Genomic DNA, 19,271 nt, shown 5'->3' with positions numbered 1-19,271 from the left:
TGAAGTAACGTCATAAGATAAATCTAACAAACTATTTCACCCACGAATTTATTACTAGAGAATATCAAACATCTCTAAATTGATTGCAATATTAACCTATTATTCCCAAAGCTAAAATCCTAAGTTGGTTGTGGTCCATACCAATATTTAGAAAATTCTAATAAGTTCGGACTGTTAATATGTTTACAAATGTTTCTCCTTCCTTTCCTCTTACGGTTGATTTTGTCCACAGCTAGGTTAACATCAACGCTTGAACTTGAAGCAGTTGGATCTTGCCCACCCTGTCAACGTAAGCTACAACTACTTGCTTGATATGAAAACATTATATGGTCTGTCATACTTCATTAACGTCTATTAAAAGTAGTATAAAACCATCATTCTCATAAGAATGCATTTTGTCGGATGCACCTTCATCCCATGTACCAATTTAGATATGCCATCCACTCCAAGTAACACGATGCATATTCTGCTAACCAGAAATAATTTTCCATGAAGCCTTCGGGATTTTTTTCCCTCCCCAACATCACATTCGACGTTTAATATCGAATTATAAAGAAAAGAAATGTCATTGAAGAGTTAATGAACGGTAAAGTTCAGGCTGCTACTAGTTGTCTCATATTAATGGGAGATGCGTAACCTGAAGGACCGTCGAAAAGTCTATTAACAAATATTCGAGAAGCTGCCTCCGTAGGATGGAATTGGTCAAAGAAGATGTGATCTTGTCTATTAGGACAAAGGTTTGACAATGGCAGGCAGGGAGCCCTGGCATTCAGCTCACCCAGTCCACAACAAGCACCTTTTACCTCACTAAATCCTGAAAAGGGATTTCAATTTTTTTTAATTACAATCCAATCTGATAAAATAAATAATTAAAAGAGATAAAAAAAAGTGAAACATTTTCTAAGATGTTTGAATTAAAAGAAAATAATACTTTTATACGTTCTTATATAAAATAATACAGTATAATTAACTTTTATGGAGTATAGTTTTAAAAAATATTATTCAACATTATTGATTAGTAAATCATAACATGCATATTTTTAAGTAAATGAATAATTTACGATTCATAATCAACTGTTGATCTTATTTCATGTTTTTAAGTCACTTTAAATAAACAATAACAGAAAAAATGTTTATTTAAAGTGTGGTAGTAATTGAGAATACCATAAGAAGCTGGAGTCTGAATGAGGTCGTTGATGGCAGCGTAAGTGTCAAAGTAGGAGTAGATTATCCCTCTATTCTCTGATTGCCATTCCATCAACATGGATTGAAGGCCTTCATTATATTTTACAGACCAGTAATTCACTTCTACAACGCATTCCGTTTTGTTCTTCAGCCTGAATTCAGGGCAGCATCCCAGTGTCCCAACTCCCGCTATCTCAAATTTACGTGCACCATCATCGTATAATCTCTACAACAAATTTTAAAATAAAAACACCGTTGGATTTACAAGAAAAAGAAGTTTATTAGAGAGATATAGCATCAATTCTCAATACATAATAAATTCATCGTTCTCTAGTTAAAATCTTGAATTTATGAATTTTTATTTTTATATAATATTTTACTTTCTTATTTTATTTAATGTAAGATATAGATTCACAGTTAAAATTTTAACAGATAATAATAAATTTATAAATTTTCTTTCTATGGATAAACTTTTTTATTACACTCCCACTTATATTCACAATAATATGGATGTGTGGTACCTGTAGTTGTAATTTTAGTGAGAGAAGCATGAAATCAACGTACTGGTGTGGGGTGCTTTTCTTACGTAGATCTGATGATTCAAAGTATCCAAACATGTCGTTGCTGCCAATCACCACAACAAAAATTGATTTTGAGAGATGTTTCTGAATAGCCGCTGCTCCTATTTCTCGTGTCATTTCCTCGCGCCCAATAGAGTAGTAGTCCACTTGTTTTGTCAGCGGTATTGATTGTCTCTGAATTCACAATAAACTACAATATTATTACACCACAACATGGAATTTCCTCTTTATTTTTCTCAAGTTATTTTTCTTTAAATAATGATAAATGCATCACCTAATTGGATGGATTGGAGTGGAAAGAAGAGAGAGAAGGATAGTGTCATAAATAAATAATATGCAACAACCAATTTAATATGACTTGGTCATATCTAGATTCGGAGTTCTATCATATTCAAAATAATATATATTAAATTCAGACTTCTCAAATAAAGTTGACATTAGGATAATAAAAACATTTGAGTATATGCAGATAAAATTTATAACACATAATTAATATTTGTAAATATCTATTACCTACAACAGGGGTGTTTTGTCATCCAACCAAAAATAAAATAAAAGTAAAAGTTAATTTATATTTTATTAAGTTTAATTTAATTAAAATTTAATTTATACTATATTTTATATTTTTATTTAAATTTTATTTTAAAAATTTAGAATATATGATTGTTGTATTCTCCTTAATTCTAAAGAAAAGGAACTACGTCACTATCTAGATTTAAATGGTCCATTTCTTTCAAAAAGATGGACCCAAAACACCAACTCCTTTCAATGGAGGCCCACTTCAGGTCCATCTTGGGTCAGATTCCCAGAGCCATATTATTTGGGTAGTATACCTTGCACATACACGATAAATGAATAAAAGTAAACAAAAAAAAAACTATAAAGTAAAAAAAAAAAACTACTTTCAGTGACTTACATATCGTAAGTCAGAACCATCAAATATTCCAGCACCTGCGGAGGCAAAGCTAACACCATCCATGAAAGATGCATTGTTTTTGTTGGCCATTGATGTTAGAGAGAGGTAAGGTGGCGAAGTTGCCAAACCCAATTTCTCAGCTGCAATTTCAACCCACACAACACAATCATTACATTAACTAAAAGATTTATCTACATATCCAATTCTTGTTTTTTTGCCATAACCTTATACTTTACTTTTTATTAATTTGCACAATAAGAAACATTAAAAGTTTTATGAAGTTTGTGCACCAAACTATCTATCTATGTTGTCTTTTTATGCTTTTCAGTTGTCACTCCACATGTCGGCACCATGTTTTCTTGGTCTCAGTTTATCAACCTTATGAATATCTTACTGGTGAAGAAAATTACAGAAAACAAATCTACTTTCCAAAAATATTTCTCAATTAAATATCGAGATCGAATCAATTCAAACATATTATAAAACAAATATAACTAAACGAGTTCAAGATATATACACAACCTGAGAAGACAGAATTCAGTAACTGAAAAATCTCGCACTAAAAAATTGTCTCTATAGTTGAAGTGATATCTATAATATAGATAGATATGATTGTTGAAATTCCATAAATTTACAGTGATTTTGAGAAAATAATAAGTGAGGAACATTTGAAATGGTATAATAGTTAAGGTTTGTTTGGAATGAATTACCAAGAAAATCTGCAGCATTCTTGCCGTTGCTAAATCTGCCAGTGGGTTTGTGGGTGGGAAAATCAATGCCATAGTGACGATGATTTGCCTTTGCAATGGAAAGAGTCAAGTAATTGTTGTTGCCGACGTCCACGAGTGAGTCTCCAAACACGTACAGAGCTGGAACCATTTTAGCCTCTGAAGAACCAAACTTTAAGATGAAAAAGCCATAGATCATAAAGAAGAAACAACCCACATAACCTTTTTTACCCATCTTGGTTTGGTTTGTGTCTGCTTCAAATTGTTGCTGGTTTAGGGCTTTGGGGTTGTGTGGAGGTAGACAACTGTTTGATTAATATATAAAGATGCCCTAAAGCTGGCTGAAAGCTTCTGGTTTACGTGTGAAAACAGAAATCTGATTGAATGGTAGTGAGAGACAGTGGAGCAACAGTATTCTCCAGATACTCCATCCACTGAAATTCATGTTTATTTTATTGTCAAATGATGTGTCATGTCTTAATGGAACAAACATTGTCAACGTCAAAAGCAAAAATTCTCTCTCTTCTTCCTTGGTTTTAACTGTTTACACTGCTGCATACGTTGTAATTCATATATCAACTTCATACATTACCTTCAAAGTATCTTTCTAACATGAAAACAAAATTAATATCAAAACGGAGTCTAAGAAATATTCTTCTCTACTTTGTTGATTTTCTTAGGTTGTCTTCAATTCTAGATATCATTATTCAGTATTTTTGATTTATTCTTCAAACCGAAAGTATTTCCACGCTTAAGTTACTGATAAATTATTAGATTATAATACTATTTTTATAATAAATACAATCAATTATCTCATTATCTTATTTATGTATTTATAAGTTTTGAAGAAGATCTTTAATTAGAATTAGTCTAATTACGACCCAATAATTCATAAATATGATTTATTTTATTAATCATGTTGGATTTATGAAAATGGTTTCGTATTGGCTTTATCAATGAGTTGGTCTTAGTCTTGGAAACCGACCACCAGTTACACAAACGAAAGAGTTTGAAATGTTATTCCTGCATGAGAATTGACCGTTCAAATGTGTAAAGACGTTGATCGAACGATTATATGGTATAATATGGTTGAATTAAGATTACCGTTAGAAGTTTCATATATATATATATATATATATATATATATATATATATATATATATATATATATTAATTTAATAGGTTGTAAAGCAGAGGTAGCCACATGAAAATATGCAATATCCAACGAGTGAAAGCATCATTCAGCAGAAAAGTAAAAGGTTTGTAGAGTTGTTTGATATTCTGTGCATAAATAATTGTCTTAACCTTATAAAGAAATTTGAAAACCCTGATGTTGATAAAGTGTTGAAGGTCCACAGTGAGAGTGGTCCCAAAGCTTTTGGCTTTGAAAACTATGCAGAAATAATATATTATATAAAGAAGATTTTAAAATTTTCATACGAAAGCTAAGAAAGTCAGCTTGCAATTTATATGGTTGAGTCCACTAATTATTTTTGAATTCTGATTTGCATTCATTGCACCATATTCTTCCCACTTCTATATGTTCCTCATGATTTTGTTCCTATTCTACAAATTCTAACTAAGGTTTCTTTCTTACACTGTGCAATTTCATGAAAAAGACACCATATACACTAATCTCGACTCAAATCTTCTAAAAATAAGTCACAACTTCCACGATTGTAATCAACACATTTAAGAATATTTTTATATTTTGAAGAGAGATACCAGAAATATTCGATATTAATATATAAAGTAAATAAGTCTAGGGAGATTATGATAATTCTTTTTAACTCAAAATTTTAAAATTGTGAATTTTGTGTCCTTTTATATATTGTTAAAAATATATAAACTATTCTTTAAATCATGTTATAAAATAAAGATGATAATTAAAAAAAAAAGAGAGCATAAAAGGAAATGAAGTCTAACTTTTGTGTGTATTGTTACTTAGAAATTATAGATATAAAATACAATAAAAAAGGATAAATAATCAATACAAATATTTAAATCTCATAAAAAGTAATCAATTTTATAGTAAATTAATCAATTATATAAACAATTGTAGTAAATTAATGGACAAGCATTAATTCATAATTAACAATCTCTCTGGGATGTCTATTGATAAGAGAATTCATGAAAAATTTATTTTCTAATCTTTGCATTTAAATATAATGACAAATTTCATTCTCACTAAGATAATTATACTACATACGTCTTTATTGTTTGTCTTAATCCATAAAAGGACTTGTTCAATTTTAGGAATAGGATCTAACATCATCCATTAGATGTAATTGCAGATCTTCTCTTGTGTAACTAGGCTAATCAAATATCAAAATATTATTGCATCCAATAATATTGAATATGTCTCTTCAAAAATCAATATCAGGTATTTGTGAAAAGCTTTGAGCAACTAATCATACTTTGTATCTAAATTTCACCATTTTTATTTTGTTTCTACACAAAAATTCATTTGTATCCAATGGGTTTTACACCCTCAAGTGTACGAGCTACAAGTCTAGAAGTTTTTCCTTTAGTAAGTGGATCTGTTTTGTATCTACATAGAAACTTCTTCTGCAATTATATATATATAATCTATTTCTTAAAACTCTTATTACCAAATAAGGTGACCAATACTTCTATCTGGTTTAACAAAAAAGAAACAATATCAAGATGAGTGACATTCATATGATTATAATCAAAATCACCATTTTCACAAGCAAAATGCATTTTTATGTTCTTATCCTTATTTTTAAGATACTTTGGAGTCGATAAATACAACCAAATGGTTTTTACTACCCTAATGATAACTTATATTTCCATCTTATTTGTCATTATTCTCACATTTTTCCTTTTTCCTTTTTCACATTATTGTTCCACTTCTGATGATATAATATTTCTTTGAAAATTTCTTTATGACCATGTCCATTACCATGATCACTAGCACAACCATAATCAAGGCCGCAACTATGACCATAAAAATATATAAAAGATATTGTTGCATGTGAGAATAGAGAAATCGAGTTGGACAAGTCTCATTATTTTTTTCATCAAAAGTTCATTATTTTGTTCAACCACAAGAAAGCATGAAATAAATTCAAAATATTTGTGAAATCTTTATTCATGATATTGTTGTTGTGAGCAAATTAGTTTATCATATGCTTTATTTTTTTCTTTAATGACATCACCAAAATCTATTGCATCTAAATGTATTTCAATATTTAATATCAATTTTTCTCATACTATCAATGACTACAAATTCAAATTTTGCAAGGTTTTATATGTTTAGAAGTACATAAAATAGTAATAATAACAAATTTTCATGTATGAAACTATAAAATTAATATAAAATAATAATAATATATAATAAAGTATAATAAATGAATAATCATTCATTCATATCTCATATTTGTGATAAAAATATAAAATCAAAATAAATTATAAGGTAACGAGTAATAATTTGATAATCTATAAACAAAATTTTTAACATTATTCATAACACTGTGTAAATAAACCTTTTTTCAATTTACAGATACTAACAACATATCAATTTTAAATTAGAAAAAAAAGGCATATTAAATAAATAAAATATTACATTGATTTTATCGTTTTTAAGAGCTTAGGAAGGAATTGACAATAAATATTTAATATTTATTGCACTCAAAAGAACCAGCCCAAAAGGGCACATTCACACAGACACTTCTTTTAAACATTTTCTTTTGTCGCAATAGCAACCTTTATTTCAGTAAAAAAAAATCATGAATTTATTTTATTTTATTCTTTTTGTAAAAAACAGAAAGAAAACATTGAATTGGTGAGCAACCCATCACAAAATTCCACATGCAACCAACCACCGAAGGCCATGACCGGCCGGCCACCGCCCACGGTGCCTCCGCTTCACTCTTCTCATATTTCAACTTTCCAACCCCACAGAGTCACTTTCAACTTTTACATATTTTTCTTTTAATAAGGTCTAAAGTTGTTACATGCACACACCAAACAAATAGTTCCTAGCATTTATCTTTTCAATCAATATTTCTAAAAATAATAAATTAAAGCTATGCTATACAAAAATAACCTAACATTAATTATCATTAGAGGCTAAAATGGTTCACTTTTTTAATTCTTTGCATTTATGTTGGTGTGTGTAAATTTAGCATATTATTGTGTTGCATATTGTAATGCTTTAGCACTAAGTGTCAAAAATATATTTATGTATTTTATCAAAATATCCTTAAAAAAACTAAAAGTATTAACAGAATGAAGATAAAAAAACGAGATGTCTAATATAAATTATTCTTATCTACCTCGTATTATTTAATGATACTCATATTTAGATAATAATAAATAAAACAGATTTAGTATATCTAATATAAATTATACCTATCTACCTCTAAATGTTACTCAAGCTTTGAACGTTAAAGATATATGTTTGGATGTTAAAAATATTGAATCTGTACATTGGACAAATAATGATTAATATCATGTGTTGTCAGGTATTGTGAATGTACTGATGCATTGAAGGTGAACATTGTGAAGTTAATGTGTCTTATTTTGAATCATATTTATCATCATTATTTAAAGTACAATATCTATTTTGAACTTATTTCATTACTTGTAATTGTTATAAAAAACACGATTGAGTTGTCTTGAAAATAATGTCACAAAATACTAGTTACCATTATTATGTTACCATATGTATCACCATGAATTATAATAATGTGTAATTAATTATATTATATTATACAATAAAAAAATAAACAATTATAATATAATTACCATAAAAATAGTAATGGTAATAACAACACTAAAAAGTAATGTGAAAACCTAAAATATAGTATAAGAGTAACGATGATTTTAAAAGAGAACACTGTGATATTATAATAATAAAATGTTTAAAATATAAATAGAATTTATTAATTGAAGATTATTTTATTAAAATCACGCTTTTTTTCTAAATTTCTTTCCACCCTCTCTACAGTTTCTTATCTCAATCTTTATCTTTTTGAAAATCAAAACCATATTTCTAGTGAAGATCTTTACATATCTATTTGATCAGATTCAAGAAAGTAATATCCCTTTTTTCTCTTTTTGAGATAATTTTGTTCTTTGAATTTGTATGTGTGCTCTACACACAGTGGCTCAAATGTGTTCAAAATGAATTTTTGTTGTTTCGTGATCATGGTGATATGTTTAAATTTCTAATTAGAGTTCTTTTTTGTCTAGTTAAGTGATATATAAGAAATAAAACTCTAAGGAGCAACCGAATAAAAAGGAAGTTTAATTAAGAAAAGAAGGAGCTAACTCATAACTTTTGCATGTTGATTTCTACTGTCTTGATTGATAGTTGGTACTTTGTGGATTGATTGTTGAATTCGTGTAATTTCATCTATTGATTTGGTTGAATTGGGGAAAACTATGTGAAAAGGTTAAATTAGGGTTTAAAACTTTAAATCTGGTCTCTTACTTGTGTTGTTTTTAGATTGACATAGTGAAGTGATACTCTTAGTTTCAATGAGTCATTTTAAGCAAATTAGTCCTATATATTTTGACTCGTATGGAAGAGAAAAACACTATATTGGGAATGGAGGTATGGTCCGTTCTACAAAATTTTGTGTATGGTTTATGCAGATCTACTTGACAAGCTAACCGCTCACTAAATGAGTGCCAAAATTGAATATGATAGAGAGGCGAGGAGGCTTTCTCACTAGGTGAGCCAATATCTTACTGAGCAATTGTCAAATTTCAAGTTTGAAAGAGAAGTAGGGTGACTTCTCTAGCTAGGTGAGCCATTTTCTCACTGGGTGAGTACATGTTTTTTGTTTCGAGACATCTTGATAAAATTGAGATTTCCTCTTTAATAATCATTAGATCAAGCTAAAATTTTGACAATTGGTTCTATACATATGAATATTCACTTTGATCATTGGGATATTTGATTAGAGGTCTTTGGGTTGAAAATTATTAATTGTTGTTTTGATATTAGTAACAAAAATATTGTAATTGAATATTATGCTAATACAATAAAAAAATCATAGATAAACTCTCAACATGTAAATATAAATAAATAATAGGTGATTAATGCTACGATATGAGTTTGAATTGAGGTAAAATACATAGGTGTGACATGGTTTGATGATTTAAGATTATATGAGAATGTGATGAATGAACTATTTGTGATATTTTGTTCTTTGACTATTTATTTGTGACTGTGTTTACCAATTTGGTAATGTTTAATTTGAATTAAGATGAATATGAAAAGAATGACGAGGTAACTATTCATAGGGTGAGAATATTACAATTAGTTGGTTTTGTATGGGGTGTATTATCGATAGAGACTGAAATGAGATCATTCTTATTGTGTTAGTAATTGGATTTATATATATGAAAATAACAACTTTGTGAGAGTTAATGAAGATTCATATATTTAAAGTGAGTCAACTAAAGTCGAGCTCGTGATATATATAATTTACCGTTTCATGCTCTATAGATTGAGAAAAGGCCCAAACATGTTATAATTATAGTTCTTGAAAGGAAAAATTGAATAAGCAATGATAAGTGTAAGATCTCCATACATTAGTCAATACATTAGTCCTTCGAAAGTTGTGCTTGTGATTATTGACATATGAGTATGCCATGGGAGTCATGTGTTTATTTTATGAATTGTTATTGTATTCTACTTTACTTTAGATGTGTTTTTGTATTTACATTTATTTTTCCATTTATAGTATGTTATACTTGATAAAAAGTTAATGACAATAGGAAAATAATGAAACAATAAAACTATTAATGACTTTTTTTAGAGAGAGAGAGTAATGTTAGATAAATATATAATTTTTATACTGTATAGATTATTTAGTTGATTATCTATTATTCATCTTTAAAAAGTTTGATTTAGTTCTTCTCGAAATTTGTAAATAAAGTTTACATATTAATAAGTTAGGTTATGATTTTTTTATAAATTTTGTAATGTTTTAAATTAGTAAGTAAAGTTTACTAAACGGGAATGTTATAAGTAAAACTAAATAATAATAAAACCTAACATAAAATAATAATGATAATAGTGATAATAGTAATTTAATATTTAATATTTAATTAAAATTAATTTATAACAATAAAAATAATTAAGAATACCAAGACTAAAATATAAGAAAGAAAATTAAATACATTCAAGACTACAAATGAACTAAAATAATATATAATTTACATGTTAAGTTTTTAAAAAATGAGTAAATTAAAAAACTTATCGAGCATTTTTATAATTATCAAACTAAATTATAAACTAGTTAAATATATTAATACATAACTTATTATGCTAATTAATATACTTATATTATGTAATTTTTTTAACTCTATATAAATATCAACTTATCTACAAATCACTTTTGTAATGTTTTTTTAATCTTTAATCTCTATTCTGTTCTAATAAATTAAAATAATATATATATATATATATATATATATATATATATATATATATATATTGCCAAAGTTTGATATCCTAAATAAAAAATAATTAAAATTAAAATTATTATTAAGCGAATGTTATTTGCATTATAATATCATAAAATAAAATAAAATTAATTACATTTATTCACATTTAAGTTCATTAAATTGAAATAATGCTCATTAATCAAAATAATTAATGACTTGTTGTGGATTTGATTAATCCAAACTGTAACACACTATGATTAAATTTTTGTTTAATTAGGTGCTTGCTCTCAAGTTTATGTAAAAATAAGTCAAGTAGATATTCTATTTTTTTTCTAGTTTCAAACTTTGAAAAATTTATGTAATTAAATAAGTAGTATTATACTAAAGATATGTCGTGTGTCGTGTTGTAGCTGTTTTGTTATTTTTTAATATTTTTAAATTTTTACTTCAGTTTTTTCTAAAAAAAATTATCCACATATCAGTTTAGTATTGGAATATATGATATTATATTATCATTTTTTTAAATTTATTTTTTCTATTTTTTATTCAATTAAATCTTAAATTATTAAAAAATAAATTAAAATTGAATTGAATTAATAAAACGAAAATAATAGAGTCAACAAATAACATTGTTATTGTTATGTCCCATCCATTGTAAAGTGACATGATATTTCATCAAAAAATTGAAGTAAAATATTAAAATTAATTAATAATGAAAAGAAAACGAAAAAAAATATACGTGACATTTCGTAATCGATATAATATTAATAAAAATAACCTAATTACATCATTTTTTTAAAAATTAAACTTAATTTTAAAAAAGTCATGAATTATTTATACATACCAAACTACTAATTAAGCTATAAATTTTTTAAATTAACCATTAATATGATATCACACTTATCACACACCAAAATGAACGTTTAGTCTGAGGTGGAAGGTGTTCTCATTAAATCACTTTGTCATATTAATTATTACTCACTCCAATGTGTAACGTTTTTTTAACTGAGTGAAATTCATTAGTACTCATTAATTTTATTTATCATATATATTAATTAATTTATTAATTAATTTGGACCCATTCAAATTTAACTGAACCAGACAAATATTAATTCATTTAGTGTTTAAGCTGAGGTGGATTTACGCGTATCCATTAAATTCGGGTTGTAACATTTAAGCTAATGTGAAGAAAAAAATAAGGACAGTGATGAAAAGCACTTCAAACGCGTTTCACAGGCATCACTCTCAAAAATAAAAAATAGTTTTTACTCTCTTGATAAATATTGCTTAAAAAAATTATTTTTATATTTTTCGTTAATCATTCAATTTTTTTCTTTGCTTATACTAAATATTATAAATATATCTGTTTATTAATAATGAAAATAATAATTTTTAAAATCAAATAATGAAAATAAGTTATTCTAAAAGTTTAAAAAAATTAAGAAAATAAACTGTTTACTGTAACGTTGTTATACGCGGAATTTTATGAAAATTTGTTAATATGAGACATCGAATTTTGAGAAAACTCACTCTTCAATATAGTTTAGGAAAAAAATGAATTTTTGTAAAGTTGTGGACCTGACCATCTTTTAAGTAAAATAATATTTAATATTTTTTTATAGTAAATGCCTAAAACTTTTAACTGGAATTAAAGAAATTATTTAATGTTTACTTTTAAAAATAATTCTAATCAGTTACATATTATATCTTTTTACAGTTTTCTATATTTTAATATATACTTATATGTTATTATATATTTGTTTTCCTTATAATTTTTCTTAATTAAAGATATAAAAATGACAATTACGTTATTTTAAAATTTTAAAAATAAAATATATTAAAATATTAAAAATATATTAGAAAACATGTGCACTTAATGTATTATTGAGATAGAGATATTTGACTAAGAAGAGGAGAAATTAATTAAATAATTAATTAATTAATTATGGTTTTATATTATATATAGCATAGCAATGAAATGAGAAAGGATAAAGAAAAAAAGAAGCAGTAGAAGTGAGAAATAGAGAGTAGTGAAAGGGAGGCACCCCACCCACCAAGAACCGAAGCTGAGGTTCGGATGGTGACAGCCAGGCTCGGACCTGACTGAGCCTCTCGAAAAAAGCCAAGGGAGGTACCCTCGAAAATAATGGAGTGTTCCAAAGCAAGAGAAGAGAGAGAGTGAAACAGGGTTTTAGAGAGAGACGCAGCACCAACAACACCAGCCATAGATTAGATGATGGGTCAGATCGTGCGGAGGAAGAAGAAGGGACGTCCATCAAAGACAGATCTAGCACGCCGCTCCGGTCAATCTCCGGCATCCTCCCAGCCAGACCTACGACGGAGCCGCCGCCGCCGGAATGTGCGCTACAACATCGACTACGACGACTACCTTGACGAGGAGGACGAGGACGAAGAGGAGGACGAGAGGAGGCGCGAGAAGAAGAAGCTCAAGCTGGTGGTGAAGCTCAACAACAACGAGGAGGAAGACGATGACGAGGAGGAGGACGCGCCGAGTCATGTGGGGGCGCGTGGAGTGCACGCGCAGGAGGAAAAGGGGGAGGAGGAGGAGGATGAGGGAGAGGAGGAAGAGGAAGAGGAGGAGGAAGGGAATGAGGAGGCGGAGGAGCTGGAAGAAGAGCGTGAGGTAACAGACACAAGTGCTGAAAATTTTGTGATTAGGGAGAAGAGTGTGTTCAGTGTCCACCTCGGAAATTTTTTGATACCAATTGGTCCATAATTGAATTATATTTCTCTCTCTGTGGTTTTGTGTTTCTCTCTCTAGGGCTTTCTCTTTCTCTCTCTGTGTCGGGATTTTGGGGGAGATAACTAACGCGTCAACTGTCAAAACTATCACACACATGCAGACTCTCTCTGATTGTGTTTTCTTTCATTTTATTAACGCTCTTTCTCTCTCCCTGTCTATGACTAGAGATAAGATAACCTAGGACGCATTGTTGTCTGTCTCTGTCTCTGTCTCCATCGCATCATTTTCTTATATAAACGCAGTATTTGCCTTTTCTGTGGTTTTGGGTTGCGTTATTAATTGTGTGGTTTCTTGTGACAGGCAAAGGGAAGAAAAGTGGATTCTAAAGGGCTCCACTCAGTTTCAGGTGTGTGTGTGTGTATAGCGATTTATGGTTTCTGTTGTAATGTAATTCTTATTTCATATTTCACAGCTTTTTCCTTGTGTACCACGTTCGATACTGAAACGGGTTTGCCGATGTTTTTGTTACCCTATCGTCCACTGTGAGTTTCTAAACTAAGTTTGGTTTTTCTGTTCTGTTTCTAGTGTTAGGAACTCCGTCGAAGCTTCCACCTGGGATTCCGTTGCCTGACAAGAGGACCCTGGAGTTGATCCTTGACAAGCTTCAGAAGTAAGGGGATTTCGATGAACATTTTCTTTCCTCTTGCACTCTTTTTGGTTGTGGTGAATGATTACTCTAGCATCTTCAACTTATATTGATGCATGCTGATGTGATGTCTTCTGGTGAATTGTCAGGAAGGACACATATGGTGTGTATGCTGAACCAGTTGATCCAGAAGAGGTGTGCGGGCTTTTCTTCCTTTGAAATTTTAATCTTGCTTTTGGAAGGCAATCTAAGTTGAAAGTTCAAATTATGTTTCAATGCAGCTTCCTGATTATCATGATGTGATTGAGAATCCAATGGACTTTGCCACAGTGAGGAAGAAATTGGCAAATGGATCCTATCCTACCTTGGAACAATTTGAGGTGTGTACATATGTCAACTGTTCATGATGGTTAAAGTTGGGAGAGGTTTCTTTTCTTCTCTGAGATTATGATTGTTTTTTCTATTTGATTATAAGTGGGTTGATAGCCCGAGGGTGCTTGTAATTGGTGTGAGGGGAAACATTTAAGCGGCTTGTTTGTCAGTATAATAGAGTCTGTCTGGATTTTTCTCACTTATGTTTGTCAGTAGCGATCTGTGTGTTTGTGATTGATAGTGGGAAACTTTTGCAGGAGTAAACTAATGATGGGATCGTATGAAATTTAGCACAATTTATTACTACAGTTTTTATTTCCTGGAAAGGAGTATATTTTCAATGTAATGATAGATTGGGTTATGGTAAGGCATTGACATAGTGTAGCTTGTCTATTTTGGCATGAATAAATGATAGTTTCTTAATTTAGTGGAAATTTTGCAGTTCAGCACCTCAGTGCCTAGAGCCCAAAAAATGTCTAATGTCACACATGAGTGTCGCTATGGGAGATTAAAATATATGCTGATGCTAATAGGCAGTGGGGGGTAATATATCCTGGTTAGCTTGTCTCTTGTTTATGGCTCTTGGTTCAACCCTATTTTAGATTATAAAAAGGTGTGGGAGAAGAAAATGACTTTTTTTATTAGTGTGGATTTTCTTTATAGACAACCTGTTATCATAATGATGTTTAAGAAATGCAAGAAACGAACTTGTTTGATCCATCATCTGAACTGAGGAGGATAACACCAACACTAGGATTGTTGCCTTTTGACCTAGAGGCTCAAATTTTTGGAAAACAATCTGTTTGTGTGGGGTCAGGTTGTGTGCATCAATCATCCGAAGATTCTGCTAGGCGCACCTTGTGCACTAGACAACACTTTATTATCATCTTAACCACTTTTAAACTGTAGGTTGTATGTTGTCTTCCCAGTTGAGTGATATTTTGAAAGGTAAATAACTTTTACTGTATTACATTAAATTTTGATGCATGTTGAATGCAGAGTGATGTATTTTTGATTTGCTCGAATGCAATGCAATACAATGCAGCGGAGACTATATACCACAAACAGGTATAGAATTTACTGTTCTCCCTTGAAAAAAGTTTCCATGTAGCTATTTTGTTGTGCATGCTGTATGATCCCTATATTTGTTTCAGGCAAGATCGATACAAGAACTGGCCAGGAAAAAGTTTGAAAAGTTACGGTTTGACTTTGATCGCTCTCAGAGTGAGCTGAAGTCTGAACAAAAAACTAGATCTAATTCCCTGGTTAAGAAGTCAGCAAAGAAGCCACTGGGTCATACTTCACAGGAACCAATTGGCTCTGATTTTTCCTCAGGTGCAACTCTTGCTACTATAGGAGATGTATTGCCAACATCCCATCCAATGCAAGGTGTCGTTTGTGAAAGGCCTGGAAATATTGATGGTCTTGTGGAGGGGAATGCTTTCATTATTGATGCAAATCAAGAGAAAGCAGAAGACTACATATCAGGTATCACAGAAAAGATTAAGCCCTTTCGTGCCTTCATTGTTTAATTTTTCTTAATTTCAGTTGGATATTACTGTCATCATATAGCTATTCTCTTCTGAGACTGTTGCTTTATTGTTTCAGGGAGGGGTCTGCTTTCCAAGTTGGGAAGGAAACCATCTACGCAAGATATGGAACGTCGTGCAACTTATAATATGCCTAATCCACCAGCTATTAGATCGGATTCTGTATTTACAACATTTGAGGGTGAAGTGAAGCAGCTGGTTACTGTATGTATCTAAATAAGTGATTCTAATCCTTGAATAAAACTTTCTTATTTTGTTTACAGCATCAATGTTGTATATTTTTGGCACCAGGTTGGACTTCAAGCTGAGCACTCCTATGCCAGGAGTTTGGCTCGTTTTGCTGCAACTCTAGGACCTACAGCTTGGAGAATCGCTTCCCAGAGGATTCAGCAGGCACTACCACCTGGCTGTAAATTTGGTCGTGGTTGGGTTGGAGAGTATGAACCACTTCCCACACCAGTATTAAAGCTTGATAATCTTGCCCAGCAGCAACCTATTTTGGGGACTAAGATGCAGTCTACTGCTGAGTTAATAAAGGCTGACAAAAATATTAAGAATGTGGAATCCACCTCGGAACATCCTGTTAATGGACCAATCCATGAGGGAAAACAGCCTTCTGTGTGTTCTAGTAGTGGGCTTACATCGGATGGCAAATCATCTTTGTTTGGTTCTGCTGGATCAAGACCCAATTCTCATGACAATCTCTTTTATCCACAGCCCAATGTCCAAACTAGGAACCTCAACAAGTCTGAGAACAAGGGTTTGAAACAAGTGGAATTGAACTCTTTACCCTCCAGTGATCAGAATAATGGCAGTCTAGTTGCAAAGCTTACAAGTAATACTCCTGCAGCAGTGTCTAAGCCCAGAGAAATGATACCTAGTAACTTGACTATTTTACCGTCTATGCCTTTCAAGCAGCCAGATACCAACGGAGTTGTTGGTGGAGAGTTGCCCAATGGAAAAGTAAGGAATACTAGTTTAAACAGACGGATACCTGGTGCATCATCTGAAAGTACGTCAAATCAAACAGGTAGATCAGCTCCCTTTGTTACCCATGGACAGGAGCAGACTCTTAGTGACCCAGTTCAGTTGATGAGGATGTTAGCTGAAAAGACACAAAAACAACAGACTTCTAGTTCTTCCAATCATTCCCCTGCTGACACCCCACCAGTGACCCCATCAGTTCCATCGGGACGGAGAGAGGATTTGAGCAATGCTTCAGCAGCAGCTGCCCGTGCATGGATGTCTGTTGGTGCAGCAGGTTTTAAACAAGGACCTGAAATTTCTAGTTCACCCAAAAGTCAGATTTCCGCAGAATCATTGTACAACCCAGCGAGAGAGTTCCATCAGCCCTTTTCACGAATTAGGGGAGAGTTTTCTTCTGGTGGAACGCCTTTCCAGTCTGAGAAGAACAATTTTCCATTTCAGGCACTTGTACCCCAATCTCAAGCTCTTCAACCAGTTGGTGCTTCACAGTTTCCAAACAGACCTATGGTCTTCCCTCAAGTAGCAGCTTCTGACTTGTCAAGATTTCAGATACCACCTTGGCGGGGTATCCGACCTCACAGTCAACCAAGACAGAAACAGGAAACACTTCCTCCTGACCTGAACATTGGTTTCCAACCTCCTGGTTCACCTGCAAAACAATCATCTGGTGTGCTGGTTGACTCTCAGCAACCAGACCTTGCTTTGCAACTGTGACATGTTATTGTATTTCTGTTGTGGATGTATCCACAAGATTGACTGATTGTGGAATTTCGGCTCCTGTCGTTAGACGTCAATTTTGATCCCAAAGGCCTTGTTGAATGAGGAAAAGGCTACCATTTTACTACTTTAGGAAGAGATGAAACCAATTGGGAAGATTGTTTTCCCTTGGATGCTTATGTTGGGGATCTTATGGTTTTATTGAAAAGGATTTGGCACTAGGTAAATCCAATGAGTTTGCTAGTTTCAGAAATTTGAGTGGATTTGCCAGAAGACAAATTCACGACTTTTCATCTTTTCCAGATGAGGATTACCTAGTGAATGTAGCTTATCTATGTTCTATCCAGGAGTTGAAACCATATAAAACATTAGGAGTCGTTCATGATCAAGCGTTGCTTAGATTTTTCAGAATTAGCGGGCGAAAAATCCTGTTGATGATGCCTTGTACATTCTTTACAGATGGTTAAGATTCGGTTGATACCATTAGATTATGATTACTTGTTTATCTGAATTGATGGAAAGGCATCACTTCTTAGTTCTTAATGCTGCTATTATTCTGTACATGTCTTGAATGCAAAACCTCAACATGTTATCCCTTGTTTTAGCCGATTCTCCAGCTTCAACATTTTAAGCAGTACCATCCATCCCTTCGGAAGGGTTTGGATATCTAGTGAAAATTTATTTCTAGGTTGAGAAACAGTATGAAGACTGGAGTGGTTTGATTTAGAAGTATCAAAACCAAGCACTGACATGGAAATATGGAGGTTGAATTGGCTTGTTTGATTAAAAAAAGCTGTTAAGATTAATTCATTTATATGAAATTATCTAAACGTATACAGATGGATAAATTATGTTTCTTAATTCTCATGAGTACGAATTTATTCTGTTTTAACTTTCTAAAATTGTTGGCTGTAGTTATTGCAAATAAACTCTTAAAACATTTTATACCAATATTGAATGTTATTGGGACACATATTTATTGTAGTACATAAAATTTCATGATTATGGATGTAGTAGCATGAATTGAACATTAATGTGAGACTTAAATAATAACATGAAGCAATGTTATAAAGTAATAAAGTGGGTGAAAAAGTGGTTGAAAAGAGAGATTGGTAAATAAAGATTTTGAATGAAAATTATTGAAGAATTAGGTCAGAAGCTATGGGTGACCTGCACATTACTCATTCCCATCCTTGTCTCACCCCTAAAGTGGAACTTTCGTGTTTTGGAAGTACATGAATAATAGCTTTTTGCGAAAATGGCGCTATTTTGAGCGATGATGGTAGGTGAAGCCCATAATTGGATTACAAAATTAGTTTGCCATATGGGAACACTCCACTCAACCAACTCAACTTACACTAAATAACCAAATCAAAATTCAAAAGCATGGTGCTTCCAATTTCCAATTTTTCAAGCCTTCGTGCCTCATCTATCATAATGCCACCTAAGCATAGCAA

The 19,271-nt window shown here is 31.3% G+C and overlaps 2 protein-coding genes across 2 annotated transcripts; one reads left to right on the top strand and one right to left on the bottom strand.

The window, feature by feature from the left end:
* Positions 1-24: 24 nt before the first annotated feature.
* Positions 25-3,781, bottom strand: LOC148204688 (GDSL esterase/lipase At5g55050-like). The gene is made up of 5 exons (XM_088095723.1): positions 3,393-3,781; positions 2,683-2,822; positions 1,707-1,940; positions 1,165-1,411; positions 25-814 (listed from the first exon to the last, which is right to left on the bottom strand). Exons 1-5 carry the CDS (start codon positions 3,643-3,645, stop codon positions 594-596), a joined length of 1,095 nt encoding a protein of 364 aa, XP_087951849.1. The 5' UTR covers positions 3,646-3,781; the 3' UTR covers positions 25-593.
* A 9,054-nt stretch (positions 3,782-12,835) lies between these two features.
* On the top strand, positions 12,836-18,418 carry LOC124849170 (DNA-binding bromodomain-containing protein). Its single transcript, XM_047327060.2, has 9 exons — positions 12,836-13,482; positions 13,903-13,948; positions 14,128-14,212; positions 14,338-14,383; positions 14,470-14,568; positions 15,560-15,628; positions 15,715-16,048; positions 16,169-16,314; positions 16,402-18,418. Exons 1-9 carry the CDS (start codon positions 13,072-13,074, stop codon positions 17,809-17,811), a joined length of 2,646 nt encoding a protein of 881 aa, XP_047183016.1. The 5' UTR covers positions 12,836-13,071; the 3' UTR covers positions 17,812-18,418.
* Positions 18,419-19,271: the final 853 nt, after the last annotated feature.

The sequence above is a fragment of the Vigna umbellata genome, chromosome 1 (genome assembly GCF_029865625.1).
Source record: "Vigna umbellata cultivar VRB3 chromosome 1, Vumbellata_1.0, whole genome shotgun sequence".
NCBI lineage: Eukaryota > Viridiplantae > Streptophyta > Magnoliopsida > Fabales > Fabaceae > Vigna > Vigna umbellata.
This window is presented reverse-complemented; position numbering and strand designations above follow the sequence as displayed.